The sequence below is a fragment of the Berghia stephanieae genome, chromosome 1 (assembly GCF_034508935.2).
Source record: "Berghia stephanieae isolate SIO BIC M18660-M18661 chromosome 1, UCSD_Bste_1.3, whole genome shotgun sequence".
Lineage (NCBI taxonomy): Eukaryota > Metazoa > Mollusca > Gastropoda > Nudibranchia > Aeolidiidae > Berghia > Berghia stephanieae.
In genome coordinates, this window is record NC_088360.1 from 109,498,022 (window position 1) to 109,514,775 (window position 16,754).

The window sequence follows — 16,754 nt, forward strand, 5'->3', positions numbered from 1 at the left end:
GGCCAGGCCCACGGCAAAACCAAGTAATCTCATTCCAAGACAAAGACAGAAAGCATATTGGAAAACAGATATAATGGGAAAGAAGACACAGTAAATACGCCACTGCCCACTATGGGAGGTCAGGAACCCCACCCAACCAAGCAATCTCATTCAAAGACAAAGACAGAAAGCATATTGGAAAAACAGATAAGGGGAATATAAGACACAATAAATGCCTCCCTGGCCACTATGGGAAATCTGAAATTAGAAAGTGAGTTTAATATTATAATCTTTTTTTTTTTTAAATAAACGTCAAATGAATCATGTAAGGTCAGTTTCATGTTATGTTTATTGTTTTGATATAGTATAAAAATACAAAAAAGCCAATTCAATTCAAAATTTACTTTACACTAGACTAAGAACCATCATGGCAGCATATAGGCCATACCCTTCAGATGTCTTCGGGGTGGGGGGAAAAGAGGGGCGGAGGAACATCTTCCGATGGATTTGAGTCCATGAACTTATTACAAAGTCCTTTATCAGCACCACGTCAACAGGAAGCAGGGTTGCCAATTCAGGAGGCAAAAATTTACTGTACTTTTACACAGACACATTGACTGACCCCTTTGTTTAACGGTTTTACGGCGCTTGCAACACATTAAGGTCATATCAGCGTCAGTAAAAAGGAAGAAAATGGGATAGAAGACACAGTAAGCGCCTCCCTGCCCACTATGGGAGGTCAGGAACCCCACCCAGACCGACCCCTTTCTGAGTGCTGAATTTCAGTAAAAAGACATTATGTACTTACTTTTTGGCGCTCAGCAGGGGTTTATAACAGACTGAATTCCGTAAATATGTATACGGAGAATTTGGCAACCTTAGGGAAGAACAAATACATGCAGTATGTTTAATTCGTTTTCATATCAATAGTGCTGTGGAAAATGATACAATAATGCAGCAATGATTTAGTATTTATGACGAATTGTAGATACAATTGTATCCAACCAAAGATAACTTTGACAAAAAAAAAAAGCAAAAAAAAAAATTTTTAATCTATGGACCATTTTAAAGCTGCTCGTTTTCTTTTTAATTGATCAATTACTTGAATCGATCACAGAAATCAATAAAGATACAAAAAAGACAATTTATGGAAATCACATTTAAGGTCGCAGGGCGTAAATCAATCATCAATAAGTTTGATAAAATGATAGGACCTAAAACAGGGATAGAAGCATTTCAACATTTTCGCAGTCAATATTTACATTACTGGCCATTGAGAACTTGTCTGATCCTTACGATGATGATGATGTATGTACGTTGTTGAAGTGATGTTGTAGTTGGAATTTACGATGATGATGATGATGATGTATGTACGTTGTTGAAGTGATGTTGTAGTTGGAATTTACGATGATGATGATGATGAAGATGATGATGATGTATGTACGTTGTTGAAGTGATGTTGTAGTTGGAATTTACGATGATGATGATGATGATGTATGTACGTTGTTGAAGTGATGTTGTAGTTGGAATTTACGATGATGATGATGATGAAGATGATGATGATGATGTATGTACGTTGTTGAAGTGATGTTGTAGTTGGAATTTGCGATGATGATGATGATGATGATGATGATGATGATGATGATGATGGTGACGATGAATGTATGTTGTTGAACTGAGCTTGTAGTTGGAATCGATGATGATGATGATGATGATGATGATGATGATGATGATGATGATGATGATGATGATGACGATGACGATGGATGTATGTTGTTGAAGTGAGGTTGTAGTTGGAACCAATGATGATAATGATGATTGAGTAATTAAAGTCAATTATCAACATTTGCAATAACACAAAACACACAAGAGATGACTCCAAAGAAAAAGTATAATGGTTGAGAAATGAATGCTTGTTGTTGATGGTTTTACATCGCTTGCGACAGATACAAGTCACATTATCACCATTAAAATGGAGGAAAATGGGATAGTCAGAAAATTCTAGATTGTGAGATATGTGTCAATGGCGTAGCTAAGGTGAATTATTCACATTTACGCCATTCACACATATCTCTCTCATTCGTCCTTAGTGTTTTGTTTCATGGTGTTTTGTTGATTAAGGGAAAACCCGAAACGTCCACAGTATCTGTCTTCGTCTAATATATTGAAGCTTACAATTCAATGCTTATCGTTATATATTTTCCTTCGAGCTTCAAGCAGAAACATTTTCGTGGCTTAGATGAATACATTCAAACTGTTTCTTGTTTTTGTTTATTAAGGGCTTTACGTCGCTTGCAACACATTTAGGTCATATCAGCGCCAGTAAAAAGGAAGAAAATGGGATAGTAAAAAGTTCTAGAATTACAATTAAAGCACCCAAGAATAAGGCAGACAAAAGGGAATTGGTTCAAATAGGGAACAGATGTAGATTCCAAGAGCACACTATCAGTGTACTTCGTTTGAGATCACCTAAATTCTCATCCCGAAACAAGCACAGGTCCCCACTAAGAGGAATACACTCAAATGTTTACAAATGATATGTTAAAAATGAAAAGAGTAACAGTACATAACATAGAGATGATTTACAAGGAAAAAAATATCATCTCCCAAAACTATAACTTCACATTCGACTGCTTCCCTCTCAGCCAAGGACTCCGACCAAGGTCAGGACCAAACCAAGCAATCTCACTCCAAGACAAAGACAGAAAGCAATTGGAAAACAGATAAGAGAGGATAAAAGACACAGCAAGTACCTCCCAGCCCGATATGGGAGGTAGGAACCCCACCCAGCAATTGTAGATCATGGTGATGACTAATTTATTGATTTGTAAATCTATTTACAGTGACTTTTTCATTTTTTTCCCTTTTAAAATTTCAAGTTGGCAGCTTCTTATATATTTTGTTCACTTATCATAGAATTAATCCGGAAAGGGTTTATAAAAATGTAAAGAAATTATTTGTTTTCAAATGAATGAGAAGAATCGCAACCTAGTATCGATTACCTAATGCAAGTACTCCCACCTCATTGTCATACTCATAAAAAATAAAACAAAAATATTGTAAGATACAACATACATCCATCGATTAGAAAATTTTATGTTATACTTTTAACTTAAAGTGAAAGCCCGAATAAATTTGTACAATAATGCAATACAATTAATTGTAATTAAACAAAACACTAGTGTATGCCAAAGAAACAAAGATGTAAGTGTTAAATATACATAGGTTGTATTTACAAATAACCTTAAATAAACAAACAAAACAAAAATCAAACGAAAAAAAAACTCCAAAAAAAACTGGAGCTTTTATATAGTGCAATATCCACTAAACGTGCTCAAAGCGCTTTGCAAAGGGTCCCTTACAAACAACAACACATAACATGTAGAACTAAACATGACGACTATTGGGCGCTATTACAATTTTTTGTTTTGTTTTTGTTTTTAAGGGTTTTACGGCGCTTGCAACACATTTAGGTTATATCAGCGCCAGTAAAAAGGAAGAAAATGGATAGTAAAAAGTTCTAGAATTACAATTAAAGCACCCAAGAAAAGGTAAGACAAAGGGGAACTGGGAACAAAAAGGGATCAGATGTAGATTCCAAGAGCATACCACCAATGTACTTAGTTTGAGATCACCTAAAAGTCCCATCCGGACACAAGCACAAGATCCAACAAAGTGGAATACACTCAAATGCTTACATTATACATTCAAAATAAATATAATAATACATAACAGAGAGATGATTTACAAGGAAAAAAATATCATCTCCCAAAACAATAACTATGCATTTGACTGTTTCCCTCCCAGCCAGGACTCCGGCCAGGGCCAGGACAAAACCAAGAAATCTCATTCCAAGACAAAGACAGAGAGCATGTTGGAAAACAGATAGAAGGGGATAGAAGACACAATATGGACCCCCCTGCCCACTATGGGAGGTCAGGATCCCCACCCAGTTACAATTTTTTCTTCGGGCAGAACAACACTGTAACAGCCTGGTACTCATATTACACCCGAGTAGGGTGAAAGAATGTGAGTAAAGAGACTTTTCCAAGGACTCAACCAATCGACAAGCGAGGCTTGAACCCATGATATTTCCGATCCGAAAGAGAGTGTCATACCACAAGAACACATAGCCGCATGTAATACATACAATTGTTTATAAATTAAAAATATTATTGAGCATTTAAATAGCACAATATCAACTATCTAAGTTCTTAACAAGATGTCCTCAGCCAACAGCAACACTTAACTCACTCTATCCTAAAGATTTTTGCTACTTTTCAAAATTGGAAAAAAAAATCTATTAAAAACGAGCATGTACATAGATTGTTTTATTCAACTATCATTATTTACATGTAAAAACTAAAGACATTAGCTTTGATACTATGCCTATAATTTTATCAGAGGAATGTAATAATTAGGCATGGGGTAACAATAAATAGCCCGGGTAAACTGCGGATATCTGCCAGGCCAATACTATTACAATATCTTTCAGACAGAGAGAAGCAAGGATGTTGTTGATGGCCAGCTAGGTATTCATTTTACAGATGAGTTAAGTGAGAGAATATGAGTAAAAATGAGACAGCGTGGCTCAGTGGTATAGATCTTTGCTGAATACCCGAAAGGTACCGAGTTTGACGACCCGTCGCGCTGTGTGGCCTTGAGCAAGTCACCTAACCTTAGCTTACTTTGCGGCTGATGCCTGGGTTATTCCAGTCTTCCTTTGGAAAGGACCCTAAAGGAAAGTTTTCCCTTAGGGACGAATAAAGGTAGTTTTATTTTTATTTTTTTTATTAAAAAAAAAAATCCTTATTCAGGATTCAACCATTAGCCACTCAGAGCAGGACTCGAACCAAGGACTTTCCGATCCAAAGGCGAGTGTCATACCACTAGACCTCATGCCACATAATAAAGGGGAAACAGGAAATTGTTTGTTTTAAAGATTTTTACGGCGCTTGCAACACATTAAGGTCATATCAGCGCCAGGAAAAAGGAAGAAAATGGGATAGTCAAAAGTTCTAGAATTACAATTAAAGCACCCAAGAAAAGGTAAGACAAAGGGGAATTTGGAAACAGGAAACATCCACCATCATTTACTTAGGCTTAGTGTAATCTTCATTTTCATAATCATTCAGATCCCTGAATTCAGTCAGGCAGCATCCATTCGTATTTTGTTAAAGCTAAAAACCTTGATTGATTTTGTTTGCTTTTAAGGGTTTTACTGCGCTTGCAACACATTAAGATCATATCAACGCCAGTAAAAAAAGAAGTAAATGGGATAGTAAAAAGTTCCAGAGTTACAAGGTGAAACAAAGGGGAATTGATTTAAATACGGAACAGATGTAGATTCCAAGAGCACAGTATCAAATAGTTTGAGATCACCTAAAAGTCTTATCCAGACACAAACATAGGTCCCTTCTAAGAAGAACACACTCAAAAGTGTACTAATCATAATATATAATATGTTAACAAAAGATAACATAGTGCATAACAGAGAGATGATTTACAAGACCAAAAAACTATCATCTTCCAAACACTAACTATACATTTGACTGTTTCCCTCCCAGTCAGGATATCCGGCCAGGGCCAGGACAAAACTAAGTAATCTCATTCCAAGACAAAGACAGAGAGCAATTGTAAAACAGATACAGGGGGATAGAAGACACAGCAAGTACCTCCCTGCCCACCATGGGAGGTCAGGAACCCCACCCAGCAACAAGCATTGCTTGACTTCATTAGAAAATTTCTTTTTCCATATCTTTTCAACAACAGCAAAATTCACATTAATTTCAAGAAGAATGGGGTATAACTTAATATTTAACATATCTCAAATTCTATTCAACAACCTGAATAAAACTATGAGCAATAACGATTCATATATAAATTACATTCAAATTATAAGAATGGATTTAAATACAATTTCTTTTGGAGAGTAAAAAGACAATAAAAAAAAACAAAAAAACAATGAAACTATAATGTAATTTCATATCACAAAAGCCCTGGGCATATTACGAATACAAGTATTATAATGTTGTATACTGAGTAAAACAAGAAAACAGTAAACTAAGTTATTCCTTCAACATGCAAGAAAACACTGTCATAAAAAAAAACTTGAGCCTTTATATAGCGCAATGTCCACTAAACCTGCTCAAAATACTTTACAAGGGGTCCTGGATAAACAGCAACACGTACCATGTATAAACAGGACATGACACCTGTTAGGTGATATTGCAATTTTTTCTGACAGAGACAACGCTATTAACGCCAGGTACTCATTTTACACCTGAATACAGTGAGAGAATGTTAGTAAAGAGCCTTTTCCAAGGACTCAACTATGCACTGAGCGAGGCTCGAAACCAAGATCTTCAGATCCGAAAGCGAGTGTCATACCACTAGACCACATTGCAGCACATGGATTGGCATGCATACATCATACATTGAATTTCATTATTTTCTTTAGCACAGGTTACATACAATACGTCTTCTTTCTTGAAAAATACAAAATCATTATTTGCATTATGCGTAGAACAAATGGCTTAGTTAGTGACAGGTGTCCTGAGTCATGTCACTTGCTGTGCGAAGTGGTCCCCGTCGTTTAGTTGGTCAGTGTTCCATTGTGATGGTGATGTTCTCCTGAAGACGACTCCCATGGTTTGTATTTGACTGGAGAAAAAAAGACCAAAACTGTCATCTAAATTTAAAATATTAAAAAAAAGAGCTTTTACATAGGGCATTATCCACTAAACGTGCTCAAAGCGCTTTACAAGGGGTCCCTGGTCAACAGCAACATTTAACATGTAGGACGGGACATGACACCTGTTAGGCGATATTACAATTTTTTCGGACAGAGACATCGCTGTTAACGGCCAGGTACTCATTTTACACCTGAGTACAGTGAGAGAATGGTAGTAAAGAGCCTTCTCCAAGGACTCAACTATGCACCAAGAGAGGCTCAAACCCATGACCTTCCAATCCGAAAGCGAGTGTCATACCACAAGACCACATAGCTGCAAAACCAAATGATCAAACAAAATAAACCTCCAGTCTCACAAGTGGGTTCTGTGGCTATGTGGTCTAGCGCTATGACACTCGCCTTCGGATCAGAAAATCCTGGTTTCGAGCCTTGCTCGGTGTATAGTTGAATCCTTGGAAAAGACTCTTTACTCACATTCACTCACTGTACTCGAGTGTAAAATGCTGGTCGTTAACAGCATTTTCTCCGTTGAAAAAAAAATTGTAATATCACCTAACAGATGTCGTGTCTCATTCTACATGTTATGTGTTGCTGTTGGTCAGGGACCCTTTGTAAAGCACTTGGAGCACGTTTAGTGGATATTGCACTATTTAAAAAAAAAGCTCAAAGCTCAAGTCCTGATAGCCTTGTAGGTAGAGCACTTACTTCACAAACAAATGGACTGAGATCAATCCCTGGTGAAGTAAAGAAAAAAATCCAAAGGCCCCTGTTTACTCAGCAGTGAGTGGGTAGCTGGGACAATTAGATCTGGTGGAAAGTACTGAGATAGACTAGTGTCACTTCAAAACGATAGCAAGCAATTTCTATTGTCGGTTTCACGCTATACAAAGCAGGATAAACTCCTAGCTCCAAAGGACTGCCAGAGCTTTACAACAATTCTTACCAGCTTTGCTTCTGACATGAAATATTTACAACGAAGTTAAGTTAGTCAAATACATTCGGCTAAGTGGTCAGGTGGTATGACACTAGCTTTCAGAACAGAAGGTCCTCAGTTCGAGCCTCGTTCAACGCTAAGTTGAGACCTTGGAAAAGGCTCTTTACTCACATTCTCTCACTGCACTCAGGTGTAAAATGAGTACCAGACCGTTAACAGCATTGCCTCTGTCTGAAAAAAATTGTAATATCGTCTGACAGGCGTCATGTCTCGTTCCACATGTTATGTATTGCTGTTGGTCGGGGACCCCGTGTAAAGCGCTTTGAGCACATTTAGTGGATACTGCTATAAATAAAAGCCCTTTTTTTTAAATATATTCAAAAATCATATTTAACTTTTTTATAATTTTTTCATTATACAATATCAGAGCAAATATGAGATAGTTTAACAGGTAATATTTTTTACACTGTTTAAGAGTAAGTACCCTATTCATTTCAGTTATCATATTCAATTTATGAAGAAAAGAAAAAAAAAAAAGAGAAAACACAATATTTTTTGTCAAGTCAAAATCAAAGGTTAAGTGAACTTACACAATAGTATGGCAGTGATCACAGCAAGAATGACAAATACCACCAAAATAATGATGCAGGTCATTTTACAGTTTTGCCAACACATTTTTCTGCGGACACGAACAGCACCCTTTTTGAAATGGGAAGCACTGAACTCCAGGTCATCTAAATAAAAGTAAAGGAAACTTATTAGAAAAAAAAGGAATGATCATTATTATTTTTATTTAAAAAATGAGATTAACTTTGAAGAAGTATGGAAGAGAACACAACAAATACCAGTGGGAGAGGAAATGGGAAAAAGACGATGGAGATAGATTGGACACACCCTTAGAAAGAATGACTCAACTATAACAAAGAAAGTATTGGACTGGAACCCTCAGGGCAGAAGATCAAGGGGGAGGCCACGAGGAACATGGAGAAGAATTAAAGAAGCCGATATACAGAGAAGTGATAATACATGGAACGAGATAAAAAAGTTAGCTCAGGATAGAGAAAGATGAAAACTGTTTGTCTGTGGTCTATACCCTGACCCAGGGTAAAAAAGGCAATGATGATGATGATGATAAAAAACGAGCGTTTTTCATTTAACAATTTGACAAGATGATCAATAAATAATATACTCCAAATGACAAGAGACGAGTCCTGTTGTACAATTACAACATTACCAGTTTTGACTGCTTTATGCTAATTAAGGATTTTTTAAATATAATATATATTCATGTTTTCGTCCAACCAGGTCATCAATCACATGATTTGTTGCTGTCCAACGATTGGATATTTCTTAACAAATGTAAACACGCTACTTTGTTTACAAATGTTTTAAACATACCCATGTGTCAAGCTGAATCAAATGACCAATCGTGATGTTAGATATTTTGAAAGCTGTGAACACTTTTCACTAAATGGGTCACTTTGAGCACAATTTGCTATGTGACCAATTACCTCGAGCACATGTATAGTTAATATAGATCGTGCCCATTATGAAAGTGAGCGCACTACCAACTGAGCTTTGAGGATCCTTCTTTAATAAAGAGTGGTGGTTGAGAAAAGGCTTTAAAAAGCCGGTATCAGACAGGACGAGCATTTCTGTAACCTTGTTCAAGAGTGTCGATTTACCATCTTTCCCAATACTCTTTGATTTTGAGCTCTTATTTGCACAATATCCACTTAATGTGCTCAAAGCGCTTTGCAAGGTGTCAACAAACCAACAGCAACATTTAACATGTAGAACGAGACATGATGCCCGTTAGGCGATACTACATTTTTTTTCCAATAGAGACAAGGCTGTTAATGGTCAGGTACTCATTTTACATCTGAGTACGGTAAGAGAATGTGAGTAAAGAGCTTTTTCCAAGGACTCAACTATGGGTTGAGCGAGGCTAGAACTCAGGACCTTCCGATCCGAAAGCGAGTGTCATACCACAAGACCACATAGCCATAATACTCTTTGATTATCTAGCTATGTGGTATGTCTTGTGTTATGGCAATTGCCTTCGGATTGAAAGGTCCTGGGTTTGAGCCCTCCATGGGCAGCGATTAGTTAAGTCCTTGGAAAAAACTCTTTACTCACATTCTCTAACCACAAGTGGTGTAAAATCAACTCCATGGCCATTAACAGCATCGTCTCTTGACAAAAAAAAAAATTGTAATATCGCCTAACAGGCATCAAATCTTGTCCTACATGTTAAGTGTTGGTGTTTGGCTAGGGACCTCTATGTAAAGTGCTTTGAGCACATTTAGTGGATAGTGCCCTGTATAAAAGGTTTGTTTGTTTTGTTTTTTAATCTAGCCCAAAACTTGAATGCTGCATTATAATAATAAATAATAAATAAATAATAAATTTATATAGCGACTAAACAGAGGTGGAATGACATTCGATTTTGGATTGGAAGGTCTTGGGTTTGAGTCTCGTACTGCGCAGAATTGAATCCTTGGAAGAGGCTCTTTACTCTAATTTTCTCACTGTACTCAGGTGTAAAATGAGTACCTGGCCATTAACAGAGTTGTCTCGGTTGGAAAAAAAATGTAATATCAACCAGCAGGCATCATGGAGCGTCCTACATGTTAAATAATATTGCTGTTGGCCAGGAACCCCTTGTAAAGCGCTTTAGCACGTTTAGTGGATAGTGCTCTATATAAAAGCTCAATTTATTATTATTATTATTATTATTATTATTATTATTATTATTATTATTATTATTATTATTATTATTATTATTATTATTATTATTTTATCATTATTATTATTATTATTATTATTATTATTATTATTATTATTATTATTATTATTATTATTATTATTATTATTATTATTATTATTATTATTATTATATTATTATATTATTTATTATTATTATTATTATTATTATTATTATTATTATTATTATTATTATTATTATTATTATTATTATTATTATTATTATTATTTATAGAATAATAGTATATGTTTTCACTAAATTGGAGTGATTTAGCAAAAACAATCATTAAGTGTTGGGTACATTAGACAATCACCACTGTGCTCCTTGTATAGGAACAAGCCAGAAATCTGCTTTTACTCACCAGAGCGAGCCTGAAGCGAGTCTATTCTTTCTCCTCTTTCCAAAACTTTCTCCACATTGTCCTTCAACAAAGATGTCACTTCAGTGACCTCATTTTCTAAGTGGTCCAGTTGGTCACTGTGGCCAGCACCAGATCGTCTTGGACTACGGGTTGAGTTATACCTTTGTAAAATAAAAACAATATATGTATATATCTATCTATATATATATATATATATATATATATATATATATATATATATATATATATATATATATATATATATATATATATATATATATATATATATATATATATATATATATATATACACACACACATATTCAAATAATAAACGGAAGCATAAAACTACATATATAGGTATTTAACATTTCTGTAATCATCATTATGCACCCCCCCCCCCCACTCTCTCTCTCTCTCTCTCTCTCTCTCTCTCTCTCTCTCTCTCTCTCTCTCTCTCTCTCTCTCTCTCTCTCTCTCTCTCTCTCTATCTCCAGTCAGGTCTCTTTAATCCAGTACTTGGAAATCTGGATGTATCCATAATCCAGAAAAGTTGCCTGGACTTTTTCTTCTTTATTTGTACAACGCATTCCGGAAATTCTTGTTTCCGGATAAGAACAAATGTTTCAGGAACAAACCATTACAATTAATATAGAGGATTTATGACTCTATAATCTGAACATCTCACCGACCAACACAGTCTGTCTGCCTAGTCTAGTTCAAAATATGATACGTGTTGAACTGTAAGCTTCAATTTATTAGACGAAGTCAGATAATGAATATATTGAAGCATACAATTCAACACTTTCCATTATTTTTTCCTTCAAGTTGCAACATTTTCAGTTCTCTAGTTCAATGCAATCGACAAACAATTGAAGTATAATCCAATTTAAAATGCTTTGTCAAATTCAATTAAGGTCAAACAGAAAACGTATTTGTATATCCAGTCCAGTCACTGGTCAACAGAACAGCCTTCTCAATCAACGATTTACGTAGTGTGTGTATGTGTGTGTGTGTATGCAGTAATCAACAGGTGTCAATCATGTGTGACTGGTCAGTTTATACAATCCCATGAACACCATCCCGACCCCCTAACTTGATAGCGATTTCATCACGGTTGCCAATTTAGTAGCCAAAAAGTTACGGAACTTTTACACAAAACACATAGACTCACCCCTTTCAGAGTGTTGAACTCCATTATAAAGACATTATTTACATAATTTTTCCATTTAGCAGGTGATTGGTAAATATATTGAGGGTTTATAATAATAACATACTGAATTATGTAAATATATGGAAAATTAGCAACCTTGTGTCATTGGGAATAAAAGGCCATTAAGGTTACAATAAGTCCTAATTGTAGCTTGATCCTGATACGCTTACATTTCAATTATCATTTTTTTAACGCCAGATATCTTCTCTCTCCACCACTTGTGTCAATTGCTCATCAAGCGCTAGAATTCTTAAATTTCAAAAACAACTCAACAACAATTGGTCGACTATGACACGGATGTGGAACTGGAAGTCAAAGCTGACACAATTGACAAACAAATCATCATCAGAGTGGCATCAAAATCTCAAAATCACAACATCACAATCGAATAAAAACGTTGAAGATGATAACAGTGATGAGGTACTGCTTATTCATTTATTCATCACCAACAAGGAGTGTGGCGTAACGAGAGGGTTGTGCCACAACAACATCTCTCTGAATTCTCACAAATTGACTTAGAATAACCAAGTTTGATTTGAAGCTTTTCTGCGTTAAGAAGCAAAATGTATTGCGGTTTTATGGTTTGGTAGATATCATTCAAGAAAGGTTGCCTCTATTCTCACCCCGGGATGAGAATAGAAAAGCGATCGAGCTCTCACCCCTGGGATGAGAATAGAGGTAGTTGCCCCTTCTCGCTATTCTCACCCCTGTAACCAACAGGTAGGGAGGGTAGCCTGGCCTAGTCGCCGTCCCTTCTCGCTATTCTCATCCCCCCCCCTTCCTCACTACTCTCATCTGATCATCATCATCTCTCTCGTTACTATTTTAGTGGTACTGGACGTAAGGAGGGTGAACATGCAGCCCCGCCCCTTCTCGCTATTCTCATCCCTGTGTAGGGTCAGCTTAGCAGCCCCCCCCCCCCCCCCCCCTCATCCTCTCGCTATTCTCATCCCTGTTAACCAACAGGTAGGGAGGGTAGCCTCGCCTAGCCGCTGTCCCTTCTCGCTATTCTCATCCCTGTGTAGGGTCAGCTTAGCACCCCCCCCCCCCTCATTCCTCACTACTCTCACCTGATCATCAAATCTCTCATGGTACTGGACGTAAGGAGGGTGAACATATATGTCGTGCATTTAAAATGTAGACTGGCTGGCTTGAGATATGGGAATCATTGTTGGAAATCTGTCTACGGGATTCTCTCTCTCTCTCTCTCTCTCTCTCTCTCTCTCTCTCTCTCTCTCTCTCTCTTTCTCTCTCTCCCTCTTTAAGCGAACTGGATTCGCTCAATTTCTAAGAATTGGACTTTTCCTTTTATGGGCATATTATTATTTTGTGTTGACTTAGCTGTCTCAATTTCTCCCTACGGTAGGTATTTTAACTTGTTTATATTTTCTCGCTCTCTCCCTCCCCCTACCCCAAACTTTATTTCTCTACATCTTTTATATTGTTTGTATTTCCTTTCTCTCGTCCACTCAATATTTCATATCTCTCTCGCCGTCTCCCCATCCCCCCTCTTTCTGTATTTTAATTGGTTGGTATTTTCTTCTTCTCTTTCTCCTCCACTTTCTATTTCGTCTCTTCCCCCCCCCCCCCTTCTCTTTATTTCTCTCCCCTGTCTCAATTTATATCTGGCTGTTGGTTAGGTAATAGTAATACGGGATGAGAATAGCGAGAAGGGGTGGCGGCTAGGCTAGACTACCTACCCTCCCTACATGTTGGTTAACAGGGGTGAGAATAGCGAGAAGTGGCGAGGACCTCTACTTTCATCCCGGGGGTGAGAGCTCAATCGATTTTTTATTCTCATCCCGGGGGTGAGAATAGTCACTCCGTTCAAGAAATTAATGGACTTCAGAATGTGAGTGTGAGTGATGTAAATTGTTGAGTAGATACTAAGATAGTGAAGACTACATATCAGGGTATCTAGATAGTGTCAGTGTGTCAGTTTCAGTAAATTTCAGTTTGAGTCTCAGTCATTTGAAAAAAAATTGTATGGGCATAAGGTCTATCTAAATAAAAGAAAAGAGATATAACATAAGTGTTGCAGCCTGTTGGGATCAGACTGAGCATACAAATGAATTCCGGTAAGGATAGGAAAACATTCCGACTCAGATCATCCTCACTCACAAATTCACATTGCTTGCTTTGTTTTGATCTTACTTGTTTGTTGACATCACTACACACACGGGTTCACAGTCAGAATTACAGTCTTTCACTTTCACAGTTGATGTGTCAACCTGATTTATTTTGATTGAATATTTCGTTTCTCAATCAGTTGGATCAGACCTGATAGTTTTAGATATCTAATTCTAACAAAGGATAAATATCTACTCACATGTCTGTAAATATCGAGATGTAGGGACGAGACAACGCCTCAAAATCAAATCAAAACAAAGTTCATCAATGTCAGCTGACAATGAAGTATTTCTTGTTTCAGTTTGATTTGAAGCTCTTCTGCGTGAAGAAGCGAAAATGTATTGCGGTTTTATGGTTTCGTAGATGTCGTCCAAGAAATAAATGGACTTCTTCTTTCATTTCTTTTCTTCTTCCTCCTCCCCGACTACTACTACTACTACTACTACTACTACTACTACTACTACTACTACTACTACTACTACTACTACTAATACTACCACTACTACTACTACTACTACTACTACTACTACTACTACTACTACTACTACTACTATTACCAATACTACTACTATTACTACTTCCTTTTCTTTATTATTATTATTATTATTATTATTATTATTATTATTATTATTATTATTATTATTATTATTATTATTATTATTATTATTATTATTATTATTATTATTATTATTAATTGAGCTTTTATATTGCTCAATCTCCACTAAACGTGCTCAAAGCGCTTTACAAAGGTCCCTGGCCAACAGCTTCACGCAACATGTAGAACGAGACATGCCGCCTGTTAGGTGATAATACAATTTCTTCCAACGGAGAAATACGTTGTTAACGGCCAGGTACTAATTTTACAACCGAGTATGGTGAGAGAATGTGAGTAAAGAGTCTTTTCCAAGGACTCAACTATGAGCCGAGCGAGGCTCGAACCCAGGACCTTCCTATCCGAAAGGGAATGTTATACCACAGGATTACATAGCGCACAAACTAAATAAAATACCAAACTTGCAACGTTTCGGGCTCAAACCCCTTCTTCAGCTAACAACAACAAAAAAAAACAAAAAAAAAAAAAAACAAACAAACATAATTACACTACTAAATCACCAGATAGAATAAAATGAAAATAAAATTCCCTTTATTCATCCCATAGGGGAAATTTGTCTCTAGGGTCTATTCCAAGGGAAGACTGGAATGACCCAGGCGTCAGCCGCAGTGCTGCGCCGCAAAGTGAGCTAGGGCGATGTGACTTGCTCAAGGCCACACAGCGCAGCGGCGGGTGCTCGAACTCGGAACCTTTCGGGTATGAAGCAAAGACCTGTACCGCTGTGCCACGCTGCCCATTTTGTTGATTCTTTCGTTGTTGTAGTTTCATTACTAAATGTATTAGGTTATATAGTATGAAAGGCGTGTGACTGACTCACTGTACGGCTATGTGGTCTAGTGGCATGACACTCGCTTTCGGATCGGAAGGTCCTGGGTTCGAGCCTCACTCGGCGCATAATTGAGTCCTTGGAAAAGGCTCTTCGCTCACATTCTCTACCGTACTCGGGTAAGATGAGTACCTGGCCGTTAACAGAGTTGTCTCTGTCCGAAAAAAATTGCAATATCGCCTGACAGGCGTCATGTCACGTCCTTCATGTTAAGTGTTGTTGTTGTATGCCAGGGATCCCTTTGTAAAGTGCTTTGAGCATATTTGGTGGATATTGCGCTATATAAAAGCTCAAGTATTTTGACTGACTTACTGTGTTTGAGGCCTTGGTTTATTCAAGCTCTTTATCTCTCTTTGTTAAGAAGATTTCTAATTTTGTAAACGTGCTAAGCTCTTCTTCGGCTCTCGGCATCTTTTTATTCTTTTGAGATCCAGTTTGATAATGTCCGGTTGGGCATTTTGCTAATCAAAACAGGAAGTACCATCCATGATTGCATAGACATTTTGATGAGATTCCTAGTAATATTGTGAGCCTCATAGAATCCGTGTCCTGTGCTTGTAAAAACCCTTATATTTCATGGGGAGATTATATATATATATATATATATATATATATATATATATATATATATATATATATATATATATATATACATACATATACATATATATAGAACCTGTAACTTGTTTTGTGTAAACCGGCACGAGTTTGATCCGACGTATACATATATGCAGGCCTGACATTCAAACACACTTATGGGCCTAGTTTAACATTGTTGTAATAGACAATATTTTGCGTCATTTTGTTTGTTTTGGGGTTTTTTTTTGTTGAGATTTTCATTAAAACAATGAGCTGATAAGGAATTGGGTTATCAAACCTGCAAATAAATGCACGTCGGTTTGAACCGTTATTCTGTGTTAGCAGCACTGTGAGAATTAATAATGTTTGACAGATCTTTTTGTGTATAAGGTAAACCTTCAAGGAACAGAACGGGCAGAATGGCAACGAATATTCTGATTGGTTAATGCTTTGTAATGATCGAATCATCAATCTTCTTCTTCTTTCAGCTTATCCCGCATTTTGCAGGGTTGCCAAAATGAATACCACGTCTCCATGCATCTCAGTTCAGCGCATCATCTTCCTTCAGACCCAGTTATTTCATGTCATAATGATCGAATCATCAATATGAAAATAAAATATCATGTCAAATAATCTCGTCCAATTTCAAATGGAAGTG

At 36.7% G+C, this 16,754-nt stretch overlaps 1 protein-coding gene across 2 annotated transcripts; it reads right to left on the bottom strand.

Annotated features, from left to right (window-relative positions):
• Nucleotides 1-310: 310 nt before the first annotated feature.
• On the bottom strand, nt 311-14,398 carry LOC144962703 (vesicle-associated membrane protein 8-like). Of its 2 annotated transcripts, XR_013643513.1 has the most exons (5): nt 14,278-14,387; nt 10,736-10,896; nt 8,198-8,341; nt 1,617-6,642; nt 311-1,473 (listed from the first exon to the last, which is right to left on the bottom strand). XR_013643513.1 is itself a non-coding variant. In XM_078895874.1 (4 exons), coding segments are annotated over exons 1-4 (375 nt in total). In that variant the 5' UTR covers nt 14,280-14,398; the 3' UTR covers nt 311-6,574. The 2 variants fall into 2 exon arrangements, 1 of the variants encoding a protein (XP_078752000.1); XM_078895874.1 differs by having other exon boundaries at nt 311-6,642; nt 14,278-14,398.
• Between the last annotated feature and the right edge of the window lie 2,356 nt (nt 14,399-16,754).

What these genes read in the sequence shown, in the direction of transcription:
- LOC144962703 (XM_078895874.1), bottom strand. An exon ending in CTCGCTTCAGGCTCGCTCTG is followed by an intron (nt 8,342 to 10,735) that starts GTGAGTAAAAGC and finishes ACTTTTATTTAG; the next exon opens with ATGACCTGGAGTTCAGTGCT. An exon ending in GATCACTGCCATACTATTGT is followed by an intron (nt 6,643 to 8,197) that starts GTAAGTTCACTT and finishes TTTTTTCTCCAG; the next exon opens with TCAAATACAAACCATGGGAG.